The 26,460-nt window shown below is 50.3% G+C and overlaps 1 protein-coding gene across 1 annotated transcript; it reads right to left on the reverse strand.

Annotated features, from left to right (window-relative positions):
• Positions 1–273: 273 nt before the first annotated feature.
• On the reverse strand, positions 274–25,757 carry LOC120394717 (RING finger protein 39-like). The gene is made up of 6 exons (XM_039518922.1): positions 25,619–25,757; positions 24,463–24,489; positions 21,992–22,024; positions 19,176–19,351; positions 1,078–1,174; positions 274–580 (listed from the first exon to the last, which is right to left on the reverse strand). Exons 1-6 carry the CDS (start codon positions 25,755–25,757, stop codon positions 507–509), a joined length of 546 nt encoding a protein of 181 aa, XP_039374856.1. The 3' UTR covers positions 274–506.
• Positions 25,758–26,460: the final 703 nt, after the last annotated feature.

Here is a 26,460-nt window from a genome sequence, read left to right on the forward strand (position 1 = left end):
AGTGTGGCCATTTCACTACAGAATTAGAGAGTTGGAAAAAATTGGAAAGTTTTAGTGTAATTTAAGCAATATCTGTAGCGGTGGCAGCTCATGCTTGTTTCTTCCTAGCAGGGAACGATTCCAGGTTTTCTGTTCTGCAGCACGGCTCTTGCAGGCTGGCTGTGCTTTACTCTCTCCATTTACCTAAGTGCAGGCACTGAAAAAAAATATTCAGTTCTACAGTTTTAATTCATTTCACTTTCAATGTCCTGATGCTCCAATGTTTGGGTTTCAAACACTGCCCAGGACTCTTGGTCTAAGAACTATTTTCAGTCAGACACAGAGCCTGTAAAAATAAGTTTTAAGTACTGGAATGAGGGTACTGGGGATGCAGCACCCCCTGGCTTGAAGTGGTTTCGTGGCTGCATGATCTCTAGATTATTCTTGGACATGACATTTTTGGAGATCTTTCTATTTCATCATGAAATAAATTTTCACATTATGTGTTGTAGCTTGATCTTTCACCCTTAACATAAATGAGCTGATGCTGAGCTCCAGGGGTTAAGATGTTTCCCGGAATGAAATATCCTGTAATGTTTCCCTGCAGAAATGTAGAAACAGAAAATGTGGACGGACATTTTAGATGGAAATTGAAATAATTTAACTGTTTGCAATTACACATTGATTCTCCTGATCAGAATCTAGCATACTGTCATTGAAAGCAACATTTCCAGGGAAACTCTGATTTTGCTGAAGCCACACTTTCAGGTGAGAGACATTTCTGCGTGAAAAATGTCAACATGCTGTAATTATGGAGGGCCTTAGCTGCAGAGAAATTGAGATTTCTAATAGAGATTGTTCAAATTGTTCATGTTTTAAAGAAAACTATTTGGATTATTCAGTAGGTAAATATAATTTCCTCCATTCTCCTGTTTAGTTTCCATTAAGCCAGAACAGAAATTGCTTTGCACAGAGGCAACAATAAATAGCCTTTCACAGGGAGCATGTTACTTGCTGTTACTCTCCTGTTACTCACAGAGATCTGAGCATTGAAAACATCCCTGTGCAGGTTTATTGGTGAGTAACAATGGCACCTACCAGCAGTTCCTGGGTTTTCCTTCTCCCCACCGTAGTTAAACACCAATTTCTCATCTCCCTCTTTCTTCAAACTCCTCAAACAGCTCCACATTTGATCCTAAGAAGATAGAAATGGCTTCTGAATTTTCTGTATTTTGGGGCATTTACCTCACAAACAAAATTTATCAAGAGACGGGGGCTCTAGAGAGTCACAGGAACAGACCTGCAATCCACAAAGCTGAGTGAGGGGCCTGGACTCCCTGTTCAATTCCCCTCTGCTCAGCATCTCCCACTGACTGGTTTAGACAGCTCCCTGCCCAGCACGCTGGCTTCTGTCTCACCCATTCTAAGGCACTTACATCTCTCCAACGCTCAGGCTTTGAGGCTCACAGTGTCATTCCAGTGATTTTCTAGGCAGCTGCAATTTAGACACGGCGACTTTCAGCATTATAATACCTGAGTCCCTTCCTGGATCTCACTCTTTGTCTCCAACTCAGAAGGAGAGAGCAAAGTCCCCCAGCATGCAGCAGGTTCATGAGGCTGGGGGCTCTGCCTGCTTTCCTAGGCTCAGATGGCCCCCAGGACTCCTAAGGGAAGGGTGAGCTAGTGACAGGGCTGGCTTTATTAACTGCGGGGCTCAATTCGAATACCCGGCGGCGGTCCGGGGCTTCGGCAGCACTTTGGCGGCGGGGGGGGGGTCCACTCTGGGTCTTCCGTGGCACCGAAGGACCTCCCCGCCGCCAAAATGCTGCCAAAGACCACTGGAGCGGACCGCCACCGGGTGAGTTAAAAAAATAATTAAAAAGGTACCTAAGGCACGGGGCCCGATACGGGAAATTGGGCAAATCGGCCTAAAGCTGGCCCTGGCTAGTGAGGGGCACTGCAGTTAAGTTCATCATTTTGTGCTACATGATCTGAACTCTCTTGTGCTTTATCTGGTTAAGTGAAAGAGCAATGGTGTGTTAGACTTGTGCAAAGAGTCTCTCTCTCTCTGTGTGAAATGCTTCACAACTACTGCGTGCCTCCAGAGAGAGTTCAGCTGAAACAGGAAGGCTCTCACCTTGGCGTGGAGTTCTGGGAGATGGTGTGTTTAAGCACGTGGGAGTCTGGAGGGTCAGCTCTGCACCAGGAGGTTAGGCAGCGGGTTTCACACCTCAGATGGGGGAGAGTCCCAAAGAATGTGCCCTGGGACCCCAAGATTGGAGCAGTGGATGGGCTCTGTTCTGGTGCCAGAGTCTTGACTTCTCTGGGCATCCTGGGGCTCAGATGCTTGGATTCCCCTTACCACAGTCCGGTGGTACCTAACCAGATGTGAGATTCACACGCACACACCACTAAATAGAAACCTTCTCAAGGCCCAACATCCAAACACCTTAACTATGACCATGTGGGTTCTGGTGAATATTTCTACAGGTCTGAAATATTAAATTCAAACATGAATGGAGAGATGTCCCCCTCAGGGCTGTCACATCCCTTTGCCTTGGGCTAAGGGGGGTTCTTTCCTGGATGCTTCTCCCTGTTTCTGTATTTAGGGAGAGACTCTCCCTCCAGGGCTGCCACCTCCTGCTCCCTTTGCTTTGGGGTGGAAAGGTTTCTATTAATGGCTCTTCCTCAGCTGGGGAGAGGCTGCCTGCTGTCCCAGGTATTCCATCATTCCCTGTGGCCAGGATAGAGAGAGCAGCTGGTTGCTTTAACCAGATACCTGTGGCCAGGAGCTGCACAGGCTGGAAAGTGACACATCCCAGTAAACACCAAACTCTCCTCCTAGGGGAACAATATTCTCTGTAGCGGGGGAGTGGGGGGGGGCAGGCAGATTTCCTGCTTCCATATTTATAAATCATTCCCACTCTGAACTGACCTAACACACACACAGCCATTACAGACCCCTCCCACAGCTGGAGCACCCCAGATGCCCAAAGACTGACCAATAATTAGCACAGGACAGTGGGTGCCACTCCCCTCCCCACAACAACCTAGTTGAGCCACTGCCCTGCCCCAGCCAGGCCAATCCCCGGTCAACTCCCCCAAATCCTGCTGTAGCCTCTGCCTGCCCGTCCCCTGACAGCCTCTGTGTCCCCGTGCACTGCAACTGCCAGGGGAACCGGGTAGGAGCAGGTAAATCAATGCTGCCCCGCTGCAGCTACAGCTATTTCTCCTCCCACCCCCGCAACCCACAACCCCCCTGCAGCGAGCCAGGGGCAGCCAAGGGCTGGTGGTGGGTGCAGAAGGGGGGCGGGGTGCACTCGGCAGCCCCCCCCCTCAGCACATCAAGGTCCCTGCACCCGAGCCAGGCGCCCACAGCAGCCATGTGGCGCTGCAGGAGAAGCGAGGAACGGAGCCAACAGCAGCTGGGGGATCGCGAAAGCGAGACCAAAAATCGCGCAGGCGCAGTAACACCCCTTTAAAGCTTTTTTAAAGCCGATTGGGTAACCGGGAGCCAATCACGCTCTCGGGAGGGAAATTAAAAACAAACCAACAGAAATGGCAGAAGCCCCGCCCCCAGGGGCAGCCCCAGAACAGGCAACATTCGCTGCACGAGAGAAGCCGCGTGAGGCCGGCCAGGCTCTGCCTTGGCAGCTCCTGCAGCAGCCGCCGGGTGTTTCCCTTCCTGGGACTGACTCGGCTGCTGCTGAGCGGGGAGGAGCTCCCAGGAACATTGCAGCCTGCAGGCGTTTGTGTGACATGTGCCCCAGGGCCCTGTGGCTGGGGAGCATCCGCCTATTGCAGTGCCCTTGAGCGAGCAGAGTGTGTGTGTCTAAGGCCTGGTCTACACTAGGACTTTAAATCGAATTTAGCAGCGTTAATTCGAATTAACCGCTCAACCGTCCACACCAAGAAGCCGTTTAATTCGACCTAGAGGGCTCTTTAGTTCGAATTCGGTACTCCACCCCGACGAGGGGAGTAGCGCTAAATTCGACATGGCTATGTGTGGATGCAAATCGAACTTAGTAGCTCCGGGAGCTATCCCACAGTGCACCACTCTGTTGACGCTCTAGACAGCAGTCCAAGCTTGGATTCTCTGACCAGCCACACAGGAAACGACCCGGGAAAATTTGAATTCCTTTTCCTGTCTGGGCACTTTGAATCTGATGTCCTGGTTGGACATCGGGGCGAGCTCAGCAGCACCTTCAACGATGCAGAGCTCTCCAGCAGAGGAGTCCATGCAATCCCAGAATAGAAAGAGGTCCCCAGCATGGACAGACCGGGAAGTCCTGGATCTGATCGCTGTGTGGGGCGAGGAGTCTGTGCTTTCGGAGCTGCGCTCCAACAAACGGAATGCAAAGACCTATGAGAAGGTCTCCAAAGCCATGGCACTCAGAGGATACAGCCGGGATACAACGCAGTGCCGCGTGAAAATCAAGGACCTGAGACAAGGCTACCAAAAAGTCAGAGTGGCAAACGGACGCTCCGGAGCCCAGCCCCAGACATGCCGCTTCTACGAGGCACTGCATGCCATTCTCGGTGGGTCTGCCACCACTGCCCCACCAGTGACCGTGGACTCTGAGGATGGGATAGTGTCGACGGGCAGTTTCTCGGCGATGTTCGCCGATGGGGAAGATGAGGAAGGGTTTGTGGAGGACGACGCAGGCGACAGCGCTTACAATACCGCTTTCCCCGACAGCCAGGATCTCTTCATCACCCTCACAGAGATCCCCTACCAACCCTCCCCGGCCGTTAACCCGGACTCAGAATCAGGGGAAGGATCAGTCGGTAAGTGCTATAAACATGGAAACATTTATTTTTTAAAAAACATGAATAAAAACTATATAAAAACTATATAAAAACTTTTCCATATAAAACTATATAAAAAGAAGGTCCACACATATAGGGATGAAACAGAAATCCTCTTGGGACACTTCCACGAAGCTCTCGTAGAGGAGCTCGAAAAGCCTCCGCAGGAGGTTTCTGGGGAGAGGTGCCTTATTTGGTGTTCTGTGGAAGCACACTCTTCCGCGCCAGGCCATCCTAACGTACAGCGGAATCATTGCCTCCACCAGCATGGCAGCATACGGTCCTGGTCTGTGCAGGGATTCTAGCAGCATACTCTCTCTCTCTCTCCGAGTGACCCGCCTCAGGGTAATCTCGTTCGGCGAATGCTGCATCTAATTAGGGCAATTAGTGTACTGTTACTATTGTGAATGCTTGACTTTTACTTTGCATAGCAATGACCTTCGTTTAACAGCCACGTGTTGGAGGCCGCAGAGGAAAAGCATACAGTGATCTTTCCCGGGCACAGCCGCGAGGGGCTGGAACAGGGTCAGACTTTATGCTTTCCAGATTGCCTGCAGCAGGAGGGCACAGCTATCCATTAACTGTTAAGCAGCCTATAGTGTAGTGCTTACCAGGCCTGGCTGCTACACGGATTCAGCTGTACCGCCCCGCTTGTCCGATCTCCTGTGCAAGACCGCAGCCAATGAAAGCGTATTCCGAAATCTTGAACTTGTCCTGAGAGCTCGTGAGACTAGGTGCCCTGTATGGTCTTGTTCACAGAAACTGAGTAGACTGTGTTCAGTGTTCGCAAACATGTATCTCTTCAAGGAAATCACTTCCTTTTTCCCATCACACAGCTGCGGCTCTTTCACGAACTGCCCCGGCATCCCCCTCACAGAGGCTGGCGCAGATTAGGCGGGGAAAGAAAAAGACTAGGGACGACATGTTCTCGGAACTGATGGCCTGCTCCAGAGCCGAGGCGGCCGAGCAGAGACAGTGGAGGGAGACCCTATGTCAGCACCAGCGCTCACACAGCGAACGGGAGGACAGGTGGCGGCAGGAAGACCAGCAGGCGACTCAAACACTGCTTGGGCTAATGAGGGAGCAAACGGACACGCTCCGGCGCCTTGTAGATGTTCTGCAGGACCGTAGGCAGGAGGAGAGAGCCCCCCTGCACTGTATCTGCAACCGCCATCCCCCGCCACAAAGTCCTGTCCCCCCCTCACCCAAAATAACAAGGAGGGGCGCTAGGGGCCGTGAAAACTGTCAGTGCACCTCAGCAGAGCGCTCATGTACCACACAGCTCTCATGCCATAAATTTTGAGAAGTGCTTCCCTTCCTGGATCACCCAGTCCAAAATCCAAGTTTCATCCCCCCACTGTGTAGTTGAGTATTAAAAGTAGTTTGTTGTTATTCACTGTTCCCGTCACGTTTTTCTTGTCAGAAGACTTTGTGTGAAGGGGGGGAGGGGTTTTTTAATTGCATAGGACAGCCTCCATTACCAGGGTACAGACTTGGGGGCAGGATCAACAGCAGGACACACACAGACTGCAGTCACTAGGCACCAGGGTCAGTCTGTGAGGTGTATGCTGTCCCGGGTCAGTCTGTGAGGTGTATGCTGCCCCAGGGTCCTAGCGCCTGCCATCCACAAATGGCAAGGCAGGCTGCCCTTACCATGCCCTTCCACCCTAGCCACGAGCCTCTCCGATGCCCTGAGCCCCAGCAAGAGCCCTCATCCACGGACACATACTCACCCTTCCCACACACCCCTCACCCCTTCCTATGCCCCAACCCCCAGCCCAGAGCCTGCATCCAAACTCCGTCCCAAAGACGGCACCCCTCACCCCTTCCTGCAAACCCACCCCTTCCTGCACACCCACCTGCAACCATCCTCCCCCCAGAGACCGCTGTAGGAGCAGGAGCCTGTCATTCCTCTAGTGTAGAAGCGGTCTGTACATCAGTTCACACCGTACCCACCACAGTCTGCGTCCATGTTTCAACCCTAGAACAGGAATTCATAATTAAAGAAAACTTTGTTAATAATCAGTGTTCCATTAAATTTATTTTAAAACGTGTATTGGAAGGGGGGAAACCTGGAGAACGGGGTATGTAACCGCAGATCCAAGTCAACAGTCACTGAAACAGGCTCAGGTTCAAGTGCCTGTTGACAAATCAAGTGGACAGTCATAGGTTACCCTGCTCTCTGAGGAACCTAGCTTTCAAAGCCTCCCGGATGCACAGCGCTTCCCGCTGGGATCTTCTATCGGCACGGCTGTCTGGCTGAGCGTAATCAGCAGCCAGGCGATTTGCCTCAACCTCCCATCCCGCCATAAAGGTCTCCCCCTTGCTCTCACAGAGATTGTGGAGCACACAGCAAGCAGCAATAACAACGGGGATATTTTTTTCGCTGAGGTCTGAGCGAGTCAGTAAGCTCCGCCATCTCCCCTTGAGACATCCGAAAGCACACTCCACCACCATTCTGCACTTGCTCAGCCAGTAGTTGAATAGTTCCTTCTCAATGTCCAAGGCGCCTGTATAGGGCTTCATGAGCCAGGGCATTAGCGGGTAGGCTGGGTCCCCGAGGATCACTGTAGGCATCTGCACATCCCCAACCGTTATTTTGTGGTCGGGGAAGAAAATACCTGCCTGGAGGCGTTTAAACAGACCAGAGTTCCTGAACACACGCGCGTCATGAACCTTGCCTGGCCACCCGACGTAGATGTTGGTAAAACGTCCCCTATGGTCCACCAGTGCTTGCAGCACCATAGAAAAGTAGCCCTTTCGGTTAATGTAATGGCTGGCCTGGTGGGCTGGTCCCAGGATAGGGATGTGAGTCCCATCTATAGCCCCACCGCAGTTTGGGAATCCCATCGTGGCGAAGCCATCTCTGACGACCTGGACGTTTCCTAGAGTCACTACCTTTGAGAGCAGTTGCTCAACGATTGTGTGAGCTACTTGAATCACAGCAAGCCCTACGGTAGATTTGCCCACGCCAAAGTGGTTCGCTACTGACCGGTAGCTGTCTGGCGTTGCAAGTTTCCAGAGGGCTATGGCCACTCGCTTCTGCACAGTCAGGGCTGCTCGCATCAGGGTGTCCTGGCGCTTCAGGGCAGGAGACAGCAAGTCACAGAGTTCAAGGAAAGTGCCCTTACGCATCCTGAAGTTTCGCAGCCACTGTGATTCATCCCAGACCTGCAGCACTATGCGGTCCCACCAGTCCGTGCTTGTTTCCCGGGCCCAGAATCGCCGTTCCACACCATGAACTTGACCCATTGCCACCATGATCTCCACTGCGCGGCGTACCCTGCTTTGTGAGAGGTCTGCGCCACTCTGTGACTTCCTGTCCTCACCGCGCTGACGGAGCCTCCTCGCCCGATTTCTCAGCAGCTGACTGTGGAAGAGGTGGACGATGAGGTGCGAGGAGTTGACAACGGCCGTAAGTGCAGCGATGATCGCAGCAGGCTCCATGCTCGCAGTGCTGTGGCGTCCGAGCTGTAACCGACCAGAGAAGGGCGCGAACAGATTTCCCGCCGACGCTTTCAAGGAGAGAGGGCGGGAGTGACGGTTGAATGATGACAGTTACCCAAAACCACCCTCGACACATTTTTTCCCCCAGCAGGCATTGGGGGCTCTACCCAGCATCCAATGGGCAGCGGGGACTGCGGGAACTGTGGGATAGCTTCCCACAGTGCACCGCTTCGAAAGTCGATGCCGGCCCTGTTAATGTGGACTCAGAAATTCGAATTAGTGTATTTACTGTGGATACACAAATTCGACTTCATAAGATCGATTCCACAAATTCGAGTTAAGTAGATTCGAAATAGTCTTGTAGTGTAGACGTACCCTAAGGAAGAATAGTCAGGCTTGGCAGAATTCATTTTATATATATGTAAAATTAACAGATAGCATTGCAGCTAATTTTAAGCATTTTTTCAATGCTCGTTAAGGTAAATTTTCACAATTCCACAAAACACTGGGTATAGCATTTCCTTCCAATTGTTCTCAATTTTAGTTTTTACACTTGTGGGAAATTGGGGGAGGGGGAATACATCAATAGCAAGTCAGACCACAATGATTTAATGTCAGCAGAAACCGAGATTCAAAAAGTTGAAGCTTTATAACCATGAAAACACAGATGGTCACATCACCTGTCAAAAGATGCAGAGTCCACTGGCCTTCAGTCAAACTCGAATAAGTTCTCAAGCAGCCTTGTTCTTACTTTGGGTATCTGTAATTTTCATTTATTATCAATTGAAATATTTTTTCATTGGTTTGTGTGTAGACAGCAAAAGCAACGTTTGCCAACATTTATGAAGAAATAATTTCTTCATAAATTCTTCCAAGCCTGGTGGTGATAAACTCTCAGGCTAAAAGCTTGGTTAAACTGGAATCAGTGTTTTCAAGACCTGATTCTCGTTTACACTAACGCTGCTTGTCCCAGTGGAAAGGGGCTGCAGCATCACCAACTTTCATGATTTTATCATGAGTCTTGTGATATTTGGTGTGTTTGATGAAGCTCCAGCTCCTGGAAGCATGTGAGGAGGTGAGACTCTTGGCTTTTGTTTTCTAAACAAAGGAAGTATCTAGTTCTCTTTGTTGCAGAGAAACACTTAAAAATTTCACCGCAGTGCAGTGTAAAGCTCTAAGAAATCAAAAGGCAAATAAAATAATACTAAGTTACTATATTGTTATTATTAAACCTCATGATTGTGGGGGGCTGGGCTGCTTAAGATTTTTAAAGCACCGTGCCAGTGAGAATTCAGAGCGTAAATCTCTCAGTTACCCAAGGGAAGCCCCCTAAACGAGTGTCATTGTTGATCTAAAACAGCACAGTGAACAGAAAGGGGAACGGACACAGAGGACAAGCTATGGGAACACACAGAGCTGGGCTGTGGGCCCCAAGCTGGACATGAGCAGAGTCCCCCCAGGCCCAACAACAGCAATTCTGGACCCCAGGGCGGAACACTCAATGGGCCCCCGCTGGTGCCCACATGCACAAGCCGCGCCCACGTGGACCCATCTGACATTTGGGTGGTGCTGCACCTGTGCAGGCTGGTGCCCAGCGAGCTGCTGGGTGCGCTCTTCTGGCATGGCCAGGGCTTCCACATGCCCACTCGGCTGCCTTTGCCACCACCGATATCATCCCATCTGCCATAGGTGCTGAATTTTGGTTTTGCCGGTGGGTGCCCCCTCTCGGCTCTGCCCCCTTCCAGAAGGCCAAGCCCCGACTCCACCTCTTCCTCCCCCGCTCTGCCCCCTAGGTCCCCTCCGCCAAGTGCCTCCTGCCAACTCCTTTCTGTCCCTCCTGCTTTAAGGGTGAGGTGTGTGTGTTTGGCTCAGTCTTCCTGTCCAAAATGGCAATTTCCAGCATATTTGTACACACACTTCCTTCATATTCTAGTTATTGAATGTGTCTATCACTGGTATCATAGCAATCATTATTAAAATAACAATGAACTACAGCATTACATTACTATGAATTACAGTGTATTAAAATCATTACACTCAGCTACAAGCTGCCTTCACTGACACCCCTGTGTAAAGACACTGTGTTCACTCTGTGCCTCATCTTTCTCTGCTCCCCACCCCCTGGGAGCTCTGTCTAGTGCCCGCAGAGGAGGTTGCCCCTCCTCAGGTAGGAAGGGTGGCCTAGTGGTTCAAGCACAGGCCTGGGGCTCAGGTGTCCTCGGTTTGGTTCTCTGCTCTGCCACTGACTCCCTGCTTAGTATTTGGAAAGTCACTTCACCTCTGGATGCCCTAGATCCCACCTGCCACATGGAGATCCTGCCTCCTAGGCTGAATCCCTTCATGGCTGTGTGATGATGGGGGAAATGGAGATACCAAGGTGAGTAGTTTGGGCTCCATGCAGGGGGGCACAGGAGATGGAGGGGCTCAGGCCAGCTCCATGGGGGTGGGGCATCAGCCCATCTTCTGCCGGGGTCATGGGCTGCTCCCCCCCACCCCCCCAGTGTGGCTCCTGCTGTGGTCCAGGGCTTCTCCCACCCACCCTGAATGGCCTTTGTCATGGTCCGGGACTTCCCCTGCCCCCACCCAGCAGCCAGTGTCCAGGGCTGTTTCTCCTCACCCCTGCTCAGTGCAGCTCCTGCCAGGGTCGGGGGCTTTTCCTTCCCCTAATATGCCACTGCACCCATCCAGCATGTGCGCCTAGGAGCCCTGCAGCCTGCTGGGGCGATGTCAAAGGGCCTGGGGCTCCCAGCTGCTGCCACCACTACCAGGCACTGGCAGCTGCCACAACTGGAGGCCCCGGACGTCAGACGGTGGGTTCCTGTTTGTGGGTTGCTAAGCAAAGACACAGATTTAGGCACTTATCCATGAGAGGGGTGTGGCTTAGAACATCCCTTCCCCCCTTGTCGGCATTTCCCATTGGCCAACTTACATGGCTCCCTGCCTACTGAGGTGTCTGTGTTACCCACAGATTGGCATTGTCTAGGGAGTTTAGACCCCTGACTCACCTCCGAGGGTCACAATGTCGCTGTTCCTGTGATTTTCTCACTGCCTAAAAGTTACTCACTGTGATGCTCAGCATTGCAACACCCGAGTCCCTTCACGGATTGCCCCCTGTGCAACCGTTCACCGCTCCGCAGAGAACAGCTGAGCAATTCCTGATTGACATGTGTGAAAGTAGAATGAATTATATTGTAAAAATAAGAATGGATTAAAGAAATGTTGTATGTACCTTTAAGCAGAAATAAGAAATGTTGAAATACAGGTGCCAGGAAAAGAAACATTAGGCATAAACAATGGTGCTAATGGCAAAACATTAACAGAAGATGGGTAGTAGTTAGTAAGGAAATAAGATATGCATGCCTAGCCCAGGTAAACTTATCTGATTCTGCTTCCTTTGTTATCTTGTTAAGTTCTCATCCTTTTATCTGTATAAATAAGATAGTTTGTGTCTTGCATGGGGCTCACATTATCTGGGTGTTATTAGCAGAAGCGCTGTGCTAATAAAACAGAGTGGTCTGACAAACTGTGAGTCCTGAGTCTAACTTTGACAATTTGGAGGTTCCACCGAGATGGCAACCGTCTTTACTGGGGCTGTGTGATTCCTGACTGTTTTTGTAGGACGACCGTGGAAGCCGGCACCTGGGCATTTGGCCCGAGCGGTCCTCCACCAGAACGGAAAGGTGCACGACCACAGTGAAGTCTACGCCATTGAACCTGTTGGTTCCCACTCTGTTCTGGTAGGGATCCCGGGATCTGACATCAGGAATCTGGTCAGGTAATTATTTCTGTGTTTTGTCCGGACTGAGGACTGTCCTGTCTCTGTGTCTATCTGTCTTCCTGTGGAGTGTTTGAGTCTGGGTGCCATCTCTGTCCGGGGATCGGCCGACCAAGGGGTTCCTGTCCCTGCGGTCTGAGTAAGTGGAATCTGCACAATTGCAGCCGCACCGCACTTTGGGTAAAACCCCTGGTGTGAAAGCAAGGGCGATTGAGGCAGTAGCCTGTGGGCTCCTTTTGTGTGTTGCTCTGACGAACCCGAATTTCCTTCTTGTGCGATTGGTGTGTGAAGTCCTCCTGTACTGGTAACCAGACGTCTAAGTCGGAACAGTTCCCTAAACGAACTCCGGCTCATGTATGTATTTAGGATGGGTACAGACTCCTGTAAGAAGGGTCCGGACTCCTGTAAATTTCTGGAAAAATGGTCTAGGCTAACTCAGGGGGATCCCAAAACTCAGTGGCCACTGTTAAAATCTTGGAACAAAGACCGAGTGGACATCTTAAAGGACAAACTCGGCCAACCTAAAACTAAATTGGCTAAAGAAGAGGTTAATTGTTTCATTCAGTGGTGGGAAGAGGCAAATCGTAGCTGGACAAAATCAAAAACTCGCCTCTCTCAAATATTCAAATAATAAGTTAAAAGCTTTATTAAAAGCCTCCTCTCCCACCACCAGACCGAGCGCTCCCCTTTACCCCGTTCTCAAAAACCCACCCCGGATCGATCGAACCCCCTTAATACTCCCATCTCATTGTAAAAAGGACAAAAAGCAGGATCGGGCCCAGAAAAGCAGGCAAGCAACAGATAAAAAAAAACAAAAAAAACCCTGAAAAACAGGTTGGAAGCCCTAAGGGCATAGTGTAAGGAGTAAGAAAAGCAGTAAGTGCAGGCATGAACCCCTGGAACAATACTTAAAATGGTGAAATCTGAGGTGATAAAGGTGTTATTTTGGGAGATAAACGAGTGATTTAAGGAAAGAGAGTGAAAAGTTAACTCTACAAAGGCTGGAGAGAATTAAGCAGTTAAACTTTGTGAAAATGTTAAAAAGGACCATGTTAAAGAGAGAGAATTCTTGGTTTCTTTGCAGCCATTCTGAAGGGAAAATGGGCCCTTTTCCAAAAGAATGCCTGTAAATAATCCAAATATATATAGAGCTATGTAAAAACAAAGCAGTGCAAAGGAATGTTAAGGAAAAGAAAATGTGTATGTATCTAGTTGTCTGTGAAAATATGTAAAGTTCTAAGAATCTAAACCAGCACATCTGGTTTGTAAAACTCCTGTTTTGTAGGTGTAAGATAAATTAGTTTTGTTTTTGTTTTTAATGCCACTAAAAATTCATTTGACTCTTAATTCAAAGTTGCAAAACTGACAGACCTTTTTGCAAGACACAGGTAATTAGTGTTGTTTGGCTTTGGGATTTAGCATTTAACCCTTAAGGGGTAACTTGATTCTTTATAAAATTTAAAATGTTTTTTAAATAAAAACCAAGTCATGGCTGCAATAGGGCAGTCAAAATCAGAAGAATAGGGAGAGATTCTGGAGTCTTTTTGTTTGGTTGGTTGTTTTTTTTTTTTTTGGTAACAATAGCAGATAAGAGCTGTAGTGAAAGAATTAAAAAAAAAATATTTTAACAGTGCCCCTCTGAAGCAACAGCAGAGGTGAGGTGCACAAAACAAAAAGAAGCAATGTTAAAAACACTGAGCCTTAAAATGGCTCTGTGTAATCAGACTGTCACTTTTGATAAGGGTACATGAAAACTCTGTAAGAAAAAAGAAACAGTTACATCGTATGTAAAAATTGATATGGCTAATGTTTAAAAAAAAAAAAAAGTTGTAATATAGAAGGAATGTGCTTTTCCCCTAGGACATGTGCAGTGTATATTGTAAAAAGGGGTAAAAGAAATACAAATGAAATATGCTACTGAATTAAAATCCTATTAGGGCTCCAAAAAAAAGCCGCAATAGACTGTTTTCTTTTTCAGATCTCTGTGTGTTTTGTAAGCAGGAGTTGAAAGTGGAAAGAAATTAAAACTCTGGTGGAAGTTAATTGTGTCCCTTTTAAGACAAAGTCTCTGAGCTCTGCTAATGGCTTTGAATCCACAAGCCAAGCCTGTGTTAATGCAAATTACCTAACTGATAAAGGAAGGTAAAAACTGCCAGCACAAAAGAAATTGCCTAAATAAAAGACATGGTATAACAAGATCCCTTTAAGAGATTTGATGCTAAATGTTATTGTTAATATTAAACATTGAAATAAATTTACTGTTAGTAAGTACCCCTGTAACAACATATAGTGTGTATGATTTTTGAAAAAAACCTTGAAGGTAATATGGTAATAATGCTTCTCAGCTATTACCTGTGAATAAACTTAAAGGTTAACACAGCAGGAAAAACATTACAAACTTGGTCTGCTATATAAGAAGAAAAACTTTAGTTATTAAATTCATGAGGTGGTATACCTCAACAGTGGAATAATTTCCCCATAACTCTTAAAAAGTAGAACCCATTAAAACCTGGCCTGCCTATAGAACAAAAAAACCACAGGAAAATATGGGGGTAATTCCTCTGTTTTGCCTGCAATCAGCAAGGGTATTTGTAAAAGAAAGGAATATTTTAAGCAACAATCAATGCCACCCTGAAAGGGGTAGAAAAATGTTATTTTTGTCTTTCAGAAAATCAGAAAAAGCTAATACCAGCTACAGAACAACCTATTACAAAAACAAATAAGTTTAAAAAAAAACATACTGCAATAGCTATGAAATGTACTAAAATGCAGATATTTAGAACATAAGATGTTTTGGGTAATATCAGAAAATATTAAGGTTTTGATGCATCTGTTAAATCAAAGGAAAAGATTATTGTTTAATACCTATCAATATAACTGGATGCAGTATGTCTCCAGTACGGTAAGACAAAATTTGTTAAGTGAAGAAATTGTTGTTAAAATTGCACACCAACAGGCTCTGGAAACAAAAAAAATGAAAAGTTAGCCCACTCCACAGATTGCACCTGGGATCCTTCTGGCTACCTCAAACCTCAAGCCAGTGGGCTGGGGAGGAAGGGAAACTATTGGACACTAGAGGTTGTACCAAGTGAACTCCTCAAAAGTGGGTATGCTTATCCATGCCTGTTGCTCCAAAGCCCTGTAGTAAAGACACCTCACTAGGATCCTGTATGTGGGATAAAATTAATAATTAGGCCAAAGTATTGTATAACGGGCAATGTGTGTGTTAATTCTTGGAAAGAAGTGTTTTAAAAGAATAAAAGTGTTAGCAAACCACCAGTAGACAAATGTACATGTAATGTAAGTACTGTGTTTACCAATAATCACAGTTACTATTTGCCACAACCAAAAAGTCTCAGCTTACTGTAAGCACTGATTTAGCTGAGTTCTCTATCAGTCTTGGCATTGAATGGCAAACAGTTACCCATTATCTGTTTAAAAAGGTAACATAGTTCCTAAAAACAAACAAACAAAACAATGTGGGAAACAGAACCATTCATATTTTCTGGATGGTCTCCCACAACTACTGGCATACTAATGTTACTACCCCTAATTGTTTTTGGTTTTAAATTGTATGTGTTTAATTAAAATGTTTAAAATATGCTGGTAAATAAAACAAATGTATGCACAGCTAAAGCCACAGGCCCAAATCACCTCCCAGTATTTTACTACATAAGAAGTGACACTGGCGATTGATAATCTTAGTGTCAAAAGGGGGATATGTAGGAGCTGGACTTTATAATGTATAATTTGATTTCATCCTACCAGCCACCCTTTTTGAATAGCAGAAAGAAATGACCCTCTGGGACTATAAGATTCTGTTTTCCCATATGCATTACAAATTGGGCCCTCTCTAACTCTTTGTTTTAAGATTTAGGTAGTAAGAGACAGGATTCTCTATTGTGTCTATGTTAAGTAAATTAGAGAAACATTGAAGGCCTGGGTCTCAATGTAAATTGTCTTGGTTAATTGTAAAACTTAGCAAGGTTTAATTTGCAATGCCTTTTGCTCAATATAAAATACTACTGTTTGTATTCTCAATCTGTTTGTGTGAATGAGGAATGAATGCATCAGGAAAAGATAAGGTGTGTTGGCCATTGTTATAGCCAGAGTCAAGAAAAGAAGCAAAAGACTTAAAGAGTATCAAAGAATCATCAGGCACTGCTTACTACCCAAACTGCTGTTAAACTGTCTGGCATCCGCAGCATGAATACATGCTTTGCCGTGTAAGAATGCACCACCCCAGCGAACCAATCATCACCTCAGGACCACGCAGAGTCAATTTTGACTCCAGAAGATGACGTAGAGGAACAGCCTGCAATACCTTACAATCTACGTTCTCGTAAGGGTTGCCAGAAGCAGACAACTACCTAAAGCAAGGCCCAAGAAAAAGCAGTAGTGAGCCTAGCGCCTGCTGCCTGGTGGACATAAAACTGTGACTACAGTTCCCTCAGTTGAGGTTGTCAGAACCAGAAGGGCCCTGCCTCCAACATGTGGTGCCTGTTCCTCGGCTGTTGGTGTCTGAAGGTCGGGGGAGTCCACAATGACAATTCTTTTATCCAGCAGCAAGTGTGGATAGCTCAGACCCTTAATATTTCTAAATGCTGGGTCTGCAGCCACATCCCAGCCCACTGTCAAACTGATGTTCCTGTCCTGGCTATCCCACTCAATTCCCCAGACCTCACTGCAGGACCTCGTCCGTTTAATACAATATGGAACAGTAATGACAACTGGGAAGAGACTATTGGCAGTTCCTTTAACCCACTTGGGGGAGTAATACACCGGGCAAAAAGGCTCCTGAGGTTAAAAGAAGTAGTTAAAATAATGGCAAATAAAACTGGAGAAAGTTTTAAGAGCCCTGGCCAAAGAAACAGGGGCGGTCCGACAGGTGGCCCTCCAAAAACGTCAGGCATTGTACATAGTGCTGGCGGCCAAAGGAGGGACCTGTGCTCTCATTAAAAAAAAAAACAATGTTGTGTGTTTATACCTGACGATACCAATAAGGTAATAGATCACGCTAGCCACTTAGAACAAATCGCATATATTCCCCATAAAAAGCCAAGTTCTTTATGGAAGTGGCTAAGTATTCTGTGGTATAGGAAACTGGTTGTTTCAGGAAGCCCTGACTATCCTGTTTGAAATCCTAATAATTTTTGTATGTTTTCAGTTAGTCTCCTGTTGTACCCAAAATTGTGTAAGGCATGCTACTCAGGTAACTGCCCCAGAACAGAGTGCTAATATGATGATTTTGAATATTGCTGATGAACAAAGAGATAAAGAACGGTTAATATGTAAAACCCAGTAAAATTTTGGTCATGGCGTAAGCTTGACCAAAAGGAGGGATTGTGAAAGTAGAATGAATTATATTGTAAAAATAAGAATGGATTAAAGAAATGTTGTATGTACCTTTAAGCAGAAATAAGAAATGTTGAAATACAGGTGCCAGGAAAAGAAACATTAGGCATAAACAATGGTGCTAATGGCAAAACATTAACAGAAGATGGGTAGTAGTTAGTAAGAAAATAAGATATGCATGCCTAGCCCAGGTAAACTTATCTGATTCTGCTTCCTTTGTTATCTTGTTAAGTTCTCATCCTTTTATCTGTATAAATAAGATAGTTTGTGTCTTGCATGGGGCTCACATTATCTGGGTGTTATTAGCAGAAGCGCTGTGCTAATAAAACAGAGTGGTCTGACAAACTGTGAGTCCTGAGTCTAACTTTGACACATGGGTATGCACAGGACAGATGCAAGCACAGGCTGGTTAGTGGCACATCACAGTAAAACCCAAACTCTCTTCCTAGAGGTGCAATCAGTGCCGGCTCCAGCTTTTTTGCCACCCCAAGTGGTGAAAAAAAAGAAAAAGATAAAAGGAAGAACCCGATTGAGCTGCCACCAAAGAGGCAGACAGTGAATGAAGGACCCGCTACTGAATTGCCGCCAAACACTGAAGCGGGCAGATTGAGCCACTGCTGAAGTGCTGCTGCCGCCAATCTGGACGTGCCGCCCCGACAACTGACGCACTGACGCCCCTTTCTATTTGCGGCCCCAGGCACCTGCTTCCTTTGCTGGTGCCTGGAGCCAGCCCAGGGTGCAAAGTAAAAGGAGCTCAGAAGGAGCTTCAATAACTACAGCACGGCAAGGAGATCCCCAGCTACTGAGAACAGTTTTCTTTATGGCACTAAAATAGCACCAATGGCCAGGAATGAATATAGGGAATTAATGAGTTACAGTCTCACTTTCAGTAACATGTAATAAATTTCCCCATCCTGCTCACGTTCCCTTTCCTTCCATACTGTCCTTTTCTATTCATCATTGTTCTAGCCTCACTTTCCATCCGTCTTTATTTCCCTGTGTCTCTCCTCCCTGTCACAGATCATCCCCCTTGGCTGCTCTCTTCTTTCCCTGATCTTATCCCTTCCCCTCGTGCTGATCCCCGGCTGGGAGCCCCCAGTGAGATCTAAGGACACAGATCTGTACAAAACGCTCCAGGCTGCTGCTGCTTCTCCCCAGCCCCCCAAGCCCTGATTGATCAATGCTGGGTCCCTGCCACCCCCACCTCCGCCTGTCCCCTGCCCAGCTGTTAGTGCCACCCCCAGCCCAGCCCCAACCTCTGCCCCTCAGGGCCCCTCCTGTAGCCCCAGGGGTTCTTCCCCCTCCTCTCCCCATCCCTGAGGCTGCAGAGAGGGAGCGGGAGGTGCTTCCAACAGCCATAGAGATGAGGAGCCAGGGGCTGGGTAGACGGGAGTCCTCCAAGGTCATAGAGACTTGGGTCCATGAGGCTAGAGAGGTTGATTTTCGGTTTCTGCCTCTGCTGCCTGTCTCAGGGACACAGTCTGAGCTGGGATTTCCACACCCAGAGCCAGGGTCGGATTCTCTCCCCAGGGACGGAGCCCGGCGGGAAAGTGAAGATCGGGGCCTCGTCACCAGCATCGATAAATGTCACCTGCCCCCGGTCACAGTCCAGACAAACCCGGATCCTGCTGGGGGCCCGGCTCAGGGGCAGGGGGGTCTCAGGGGAGGTGAGAGCCTGGAAATGATCCCAGTCCCACTCCACAGCCCAGATCCCCCCCTCAGGGCTGAGGCTGATCCCTCCCTTCCTCCCCGCAGACTCTCTGGCCACCCCCACAGCCCAGCATTGCCCAGATCCCATTTCCAGCTCCACCTCCCAGCAATGTCTCCCCGAGGTGAATCCCTCACAGCCCAGCACACAGGGCTCAGTGTCAAATCTCTCAGGGGTGTCGGGCAGATCCTGCCGTGTGTCACCCCATCTCACACTTTTCCAGTCCTCAGACAGGACGAGGTGGGGATGAGCCGTGTCTGGATCCAGAGTCACATTCGCTGGGGAGAGAGAATCAGAGTGTTAGGGGCAGAGCTCAGCCCTGGGGGAGGGTTTGAAGTGTCAGTGACAGAATCTGCCCCAGCTGGGGAGTGACTCAATCTCCTTCCTGCAGGATTTACCCGTCAGCTCTGAATGGGGACCAGCTGTGAGATGTCAGCACAGTGCAGGGGAGAGTCACACCCAGTGATGAGCTGCCAAAATATTAACTGGTTCCCTCTGCCTCACCCCACAAGGGGGTCATGCCCCCCCCGGACTCCTGCCCCATCCAACCCTCCACGTTCCTTGACAGCCCCCTCCCCAGGACCCCTGCCCCATCCACCCCCTTCCCTGTCCCCTGATTGCCACCTGCCAGCCCATCCAACCCCTTCTCTCATTCCTGATGGCACCCCGGGACCCCTGCCCCACCCAACCACCCCTTCTCTCTGTCCCCTGACAGCCCCTGGAACCCCTACCCCTGACTGCCTCCCCCCCCCCCCTCCCACCCCAGCTCCTTCCTGACTGCCGCCCCCCGGCCCGTTGCCCCCTTTCAATCTCCGTTCCCTACCCTCTGACCGCCCCAACACTAATCCACCCCCCAAACACCATCCCCTCCCTACTCCCTGCCTCCTTACCACGCTGCCTGGAGGTGGGGGCCGGGCTGGGGCTGGGACCAGAGCCGCTCAGCCGGAGTGAAGGGCGCTCGGCCGGGACTGGGGCCAGGAGCTGGGCAGGAGCTGCGCCGCCCGGCCGAGGTCGCGACCGGACCCGGGAAGCGGGCAGGACCTGCGCCTTCCGGCCGAGGTCAGGGCCGGACCCGGGAGCCAGGCAGGAACCTCATGGCCGGACCCCGGCCGGAGCCACGCCGCCCAGCCGAGGTCGGGGACGGACCCCGGAGCCGGGCCGGAGCTGCGCCGCCCGGGGTTGGGGGCCAGGCTGGAGCCCTGCGGTGCCTGGAGGCCTCCTCCCGCTCGCACTCCTGCCCCCGTTCACCTGGGGGAAGCCGCTGCTTCCTTCTCAGACCTCTCAGGCTTCCCGCGTGAATAGCTGATTCACGGGAAGCTGGGGAAGGGGAGAAGCTGGAGGAGCATTCAGAAGAGGAGGCAGAGGCGGAGTTAGGTGAGCTGGGGCTGGGGGAAGGGCAGGAAGCTGCTAGAGCTTTTGTTAAATTTAAAAGCTCTTTTCGAACCGGTTGTCCCTGGCGGGACAACTGGTCTAAATGGGCTTCTAAATTTAACAACCGGTTCCCGCAAACCGGTGAGAACCGGCTCCAGCTCACCACTGGTCACACCCCTGGCAGAGATAGGCCATGCAGCAAAAGGGTCACTTGAGCCAGGTCTGGGACTCAGGCTCTTTCCTGTCCTGCTGCACATCTCTCCAGGGACGGGATTAGAGACCCACATGTCGGGGGGATGGGAGGCAACAGAGTGGTGAGAAACTGAGCTCCCTCTGCTCAGTGCTCACTGACCCGCCTCACCTCTCCCTCCAGATTCCCATTTTAAACCCCATATTCCCAGCTGAGAGAGATCATCGCTGGGGGGACAGAACAGATACATCCCAGCCCTGCACCCTCAGCCTACGTGAGAGCAAGGGGAGTATTGGGGGAGAAGGAGCGGGAGGGGAAGGAGGGAGAGCAAGCAGAGAGGTGAATGGAGACATGAAGGAAGGGATCCCAGAGGGGAGAGAAAACCATATTGGATGAGGAGGAGATGGGGCAGCGGAGACCCAGGGCAGCAGCACGTGGAAGGTTATAGAGAATTTGCTGAGTGTGTGAAAACAGCAACTCACCTGCCTGTTCCCTCCAAGCGGCCACCATCACCAAACCTCCAGATCCCTTCCACCTGCCCCCACTCCTACTGCCTCTGCACCAGCCCCATTCAGCTGACAGCCTGCTGCTCTCCCCACCCTCCTGTTCCTGCCAGGCACTGCCGGCCCTCCAGACGCTTCCAAACGCTGCCCCATCCCTCAGTCTTCTGGGCCCTTCCAAATCCCGATGTGTCCCCCTCTTTGCGCTCTCATGACTTTCCCCCTGGGCTCTTTCTGTGCTCTAGCACCAGGGTTCTCGTCACTGGGCACATTTTATTTCCCCACCTCCCTGTTTTGTCACTTGAAATATTTGTTTCTCTCTCTCTCTCTAATCTCTGAATTTTACCATTTATGTCATTTCCTCAGTTTCCAACCTCTGAATTGTTAATCCTCAGTTACTGGGCATTTAACAGACCCAGAATTCAGTTTGCTCCTGGTCCACAGCCCGTGGCTCTGTCCCCAAAGGCCTCAGGCAGGGAGGGGGCTGTGAGCAGGGACAGCCCTGGGGAGCTGGGGGTGGAAGGAGCTGTGTCTTTGGCCCTGTGCTAGGGGCTGGCACACGTCAGTGGCTGTGCAGCCAGGCTGGGCGGTGGGCCCAGGAAGCTCTGCAGGTCGCACTGCACGTGAAGGCAGAGGAGGGGCAGGAGGAGTAGACACAGTAGTGTCTGGATTTACTGCTGTACATCAGGCCATGGCTACACAACCTCCCTCCCCTCCCGTGCTATGAAATGCAGGATGCTTGTGAGCTCTGTCCTGAGCAACAAACTCCCCTCCCATGGCCACAGTCAGGGGAAAGCAGCAAAACGTTCTAACAGCCGCTGAGATTGGCACAATGATAGAATCTGAACTTCAGTTACCTTCCTGTACAGGTGGCGCAGAACTTCCCAGCCCTGGAAACACAGAATCAGAGATGAGAGCTCATCTGAACAAGCACATTAACAGAAATTAGTGTTGTAGAGAGGGAGGCCACTCGTCCGGGATTAAAATGGACAGGCCTCTGTTTGAGAGGTTTGTCCGCTGTCCAGCACAGATGTTAAAATGGATGTGATTTTGTCCAGTGCTGGATGGGGGACATCACTCTGCCCCCTCCATATCTGAAAAATGGTGTCCCCCATGTGGCATAACCTCAAACGCACCATCACGCCAAGGGGGATGGGGTGGCACCGGGGGGCCCAAACCAAATCCGACAGTCTGGAAATGTCAAGCATTCTGGGAACGACTGAGTGGGTCTTTATGTGTATAAAACGTTACACTGGGGAAAAGATACGTTCCAGAGTTCAGCATCAAGTAAACAGTCCCCAAATACACGTGTGAGCATTTCTCTGTCAGCGGCTACAATTTTAAGACTCTTTTTTCCTTAGCCAGTGACCCGTGTGTGCGCATTATGATACAATCTCCAGTTACAAGATCACACACTGTTTTTTGACACAGGACCCCTGCCTCAGTCTTTCACTGCCCAGGATGGATGCACAAGGGGTGAGGATTAAGGGTGTACAGGCAAACATAAAACCGGCATTTCCTACTCTCAAGTCTTCAACATTGCAGCCTGAATCATCATCTGTTCGTGGGGGTGTTGTGCAGTATTCTGTACTTGCATCATGTCCCCTCTCACTCCTCTCTTTTAAAGGTAAAAATTCCCAATTTTTTCAATCTTTCCTCATGCTGAGTCTCATTGCCTCTCTCTAAGCCCCCTTTTCTTCTTCGCTACCCTTTCTGAGATGGGGTGAGTGGTACCCAACACAGAACTCCAGATAAGGGCAAATCACTGATTTACAGAATGGCTGTATAATATTCCCATGTCATTCACCAGCTCATTTTTATGGATTCTCATATTTTGTTTGACCTTTTCCCCAGAGCTGCGTAGTGAGCAGAGGTTTTTGTCAAGCTGAACACAGTGAATTCCCGGTTGCATTACTGAGCTGCTGATGCACCTATTTTCAAACCCTGTAATGTGAATGAGTTGTTCATTTTTTTCCCTCCATGGTACGTTCATTTATCACCAGTGCACTTCATATCCCACCATGTTTCCCTTTCACACAGCTTGGGGTGGGGGTGGGGGAGTAGGTCCCTCTGAACGGCCTCACAGTCTTCACTGGACTTGACTAGCCAACCTGAGCTGTGGCCCCCTGGAAGAATCATCGTTCCTCCCAGGGACCACTCCTGAAATCCCCTGTGCATCCCTCTATTCCTCTCCCACTCCCTAACCTTTCCCCTCCCCATACCACTCCTCTCCTGCCCCATCTTCCCCAAGGAATTCCAGAGCCCACACTGGCTCCCTCTGGGCCTTTACTGGCTTCCCTGGCTCCTCATGCAGCTTGAATCCCGCTGTGTGTTTGGGGGGCTGCAGTCAGTGTGTGATGCAGGGCCGGTGCTACCATTTAGGCCAACTAGGCGGTTGGCCAGGGCGCCAACATTTGGGGGCGCCAAAAAGCCATGCCCCCAATATTTTAAAGCCTTTCAGTGGGCTGCCGGCGGTGTGCTGACCCAAGAGAACCCCTGGGCTGCCTGCCGGCGGCTCAGACTCCCTCTCCCTCCCAGCGCAGCAGCCACCCCATCCCATGTGATTCTTCTCATTGCCGGCAGGGGTGCCGGCGGCTGGGCAGAGCTCCACAGCTCTGCTTAGCGCATGTGGCAGGAGCCCGGCGACGGGCGCAACAGCAGGGCTTCTGGAGCAGAGGTGAGCTGGGGTGGGGAGGTGCCAGAGGGCTCCTGGGGGTGGGGAGCTGCCACGGGGGGGCGCCTCAGGGCGGGGGGAAGGTGCCACAGGGGGGCGGAGCTGCTGCAGGGCTTCGGGGGTGGGAGCGGCGCAAGGTGGCAGTTTCGCCTAGGGCGTGAAATTTCCTTGCACTGGCCCTGGTGTGATGGGGTCTCTATCTGTGTGTATGACCAATGGGTGTCTGTGTGCAGTGAATGTGCTAACCTCTGCTGACTGCCATGTACCTGTGCCACGGCTAGAGTAGTAGCAGCAGCAGCTTTCTGGGCACATGCAGCCCTGTTAGGGCTTCTGAAAATTGAAACCAGCAGCCTAGACATTAACCTGGCCTGGTCCAGCCCTTTGTCCACCCCTCCCTCCCTGAGCCTCCATCCCCATCAAGGGACTCTAACAGCATCTCACTGGGAATCCTCTGAGCTCCCAGTGTGCACAGAAGAACTCCTGAGGCACCCAAAATCACACTGTTGGCCACACAAACCTTTGTCTTTTCACCTTAGTACAGAGCTGTCCCTGCCCCAAAGAGCTAGTGCAAAATGTTAGCTGTATGAGAAAAAGGGACTGGAAGTTTCAGGGCAGGGGAGCTTTAGACAGCGATGCAATAGGGGCTGTAGCTACCTGGGCAGACGACATTTCTTCTCCAGTCTGAAACCAAACAGAGAGAGAGGGATGAGAACTCAGCTGAGCAAATACAGCAACACCAGAGCTCTGGGATGAATAGCAGCTGGCTTACACTGAACCCAGGCAAGAGCAAAGTGATTCAGAAGCAGGGACACATTTTGAAGAACTAGATGAGACTCTCCCCATCATTCCATTGAATTTCTACAGCCCCATTCACCAAAGTCAAGGTGCAAAGACTCAGGTCCTATGTCCTATGTCACCCTTCACTAGGCCTAGGTGACCAGGTAGCAGTAGTGTCTAAACATCCCAGCTCACTAGAAAACTCTGCATTTTCCTGTGGGTAACAGTCTGGCCACAGTGATCCCTGCCTCTGCCAGGCTGGATTACTGTAGATCACTGAATCCACAGCTGAGTGTGAAGGCTCCAGCTGGTACCTAATGCAGCTGCCAGCCTTCTCCAGGGCTTAGGCCACAGTGACACATCAGGCCCATGTTCCAGTCCCTTCACTGGCTCCCACAGTCCCCTTCTGAGGCCAGTTTAAGGCCTTGGTTTTAATCTGCAAATCAGCTGAAGAATCCAGCCCCAGTGGAGGCTGTTTGTGAGCCGTCCAGGTAGGAGGCTACAGAGGCAGAGCATTGTATAGAGCACCCAGGTTGCAGGGCGGGGGTGACACAGCCACCCCTTAGTCTGAATTGTACCCTGGGTATGTCACAGTGACACCCTAAATCAAAGCTCACGGGCTAAGCAGGGGATAGAGACACCAAAACCCAGTGAAAATCAGAGCGGGTGGGGACAGGTGTTCCTGCCTAACGCTATGAATTCCCCTTAGAGAGCCCTAGGTACCATTTGACCCACCCTCCCCTCTCCCATGTTTAAAGCCAGAGCTGATTTGACTCCATGGAGAGCCCTTGTTTCAGTTCAGTGATGGCAAGAGCTGAAACCGCTGATGAGCAGGTCTAGGGGCCAGGTCATAGACCTAGTGTGGGAACAGGGGTGCAGTGAACAACATGGAGATGCATCAGCAGCCATGGCCCGCTGGAATCCCTGGGAGGTTGTGGAACCTCAGAACGCACCCTTGCAGAAGTGGCCGTGGGGGGCCAGCAGCAGCCGTGAGAACAGCAGTGGAGGTGAGCGGTAACAGCCCCAGAAAAACCAGCGGCAGAGGCATCAGCCAGTGGAGGCAGAGACAGCACCAGCCGCCGCAGTGAGCCAGTTCCAGAGGCAGGAAAGGCATCGCTCGATGTCCCTCCCCCTTTTTCAGGGGGGGATGCAGTAAGCAGCCAGTGGCACATGTGCCGACTTCCCCTCTGGCCCGTGGGTGCTTGACACCCTGGTCCACCCCAGGCTCCGCCCCCCAATTCCACCCCCTTCCCCAAATCCCCACCTCTGTTCTGCCCCGACCCACCTCATTCCATCCCCTTCCCCATGTCCCAGGCCCCACCCCGCCTCTTCCTCACCTGCTCCTCAAGGTGTGCTGCATCTCTGTTCCTCCCCCTCCTTCCCTGAGTGCCTTGAAACCGCTGTTTTGCAGCAGGCACTGGGAGGGAGGGGGAAGAGTTGGTCAGCGAGGCCGCCAGTAGGTGAAATACCCTGCAGGGAGCTTGGCTGTGGGTGGGTGCAGAGCACCCGCTAATTTTCTCTGTGGGTGCTCCGGGCCTATCGGGACCGATGGCCAGTGCTGACAGTGACAGCAGCAGCAGCAAGCCAGTTGTAGATGTGGAGGCAACAGCGGACGCCTTGCTCAATGCTCCCCCCGTGCTTTTCAGGCATGGGAGGAGAAGCCATGCGAGGGCACCTCTGAACTCTGAGTCTTGGCTGATTGAGAGCAACCAACTGTGAGTGGGCTGCAGTGGCAGGAGAGGGGAGTGGTGTTACAGGTCGTTTGCTCATTGAATTTTCACAGGACAAGGTGGGAAACTGAGGCAAACAACATTGCCCAAAGTACGGTGGAGTGGCGGGTTGCTCAGGCTTACATGCTTTGGAAACACGGCCCTG

The sequence above is a fragment of the Mauremys reevesii genome, unplaced genomic scaffold (genome assembly GCF_016161935.1).
Source record: "Mauremys reevesii isolate NIE-2019 unplaced genomic scaffold, ASM1616193v1 Contig75, whole genome shotgun sequence".
In the NCBI taxonomy this organism is placed as follows: domain Eukaryota; kingdom Metazoa; phylum Chordata; order Testudines; family Geoemydidae; genus Mauremys; species Mauremys reevesii.

What these genes read in the sequence shown, in the direction of transcription:
- LOC120394717 (XM_039518922.1), bottom strand. Translation starts at nt 25,757, where the DNA reads ATGTGCCACTGGCTGCTTACTGCATCCCCCCCTGAAAAAGGGGGAGGG. An exon ending in AAGAAATGTCGTCTGCCCAG is followed by an intron (nt 22,025 to 24,462) that starts GTAGCTACAGCC and finishes CTGTGTTTCCAG; the next exon opens with GGCTGGGAAGTTCTGCGCCA. An exon ending in CGGGGAGACATTGCTGGGAG is followed by an intron (nt 1,175 to 19,175) that starts GTGGAGCTGGAA and finishes CTATCTTCTTAG; the next exon opens with GATCAAATGTGGAGCTGTTT.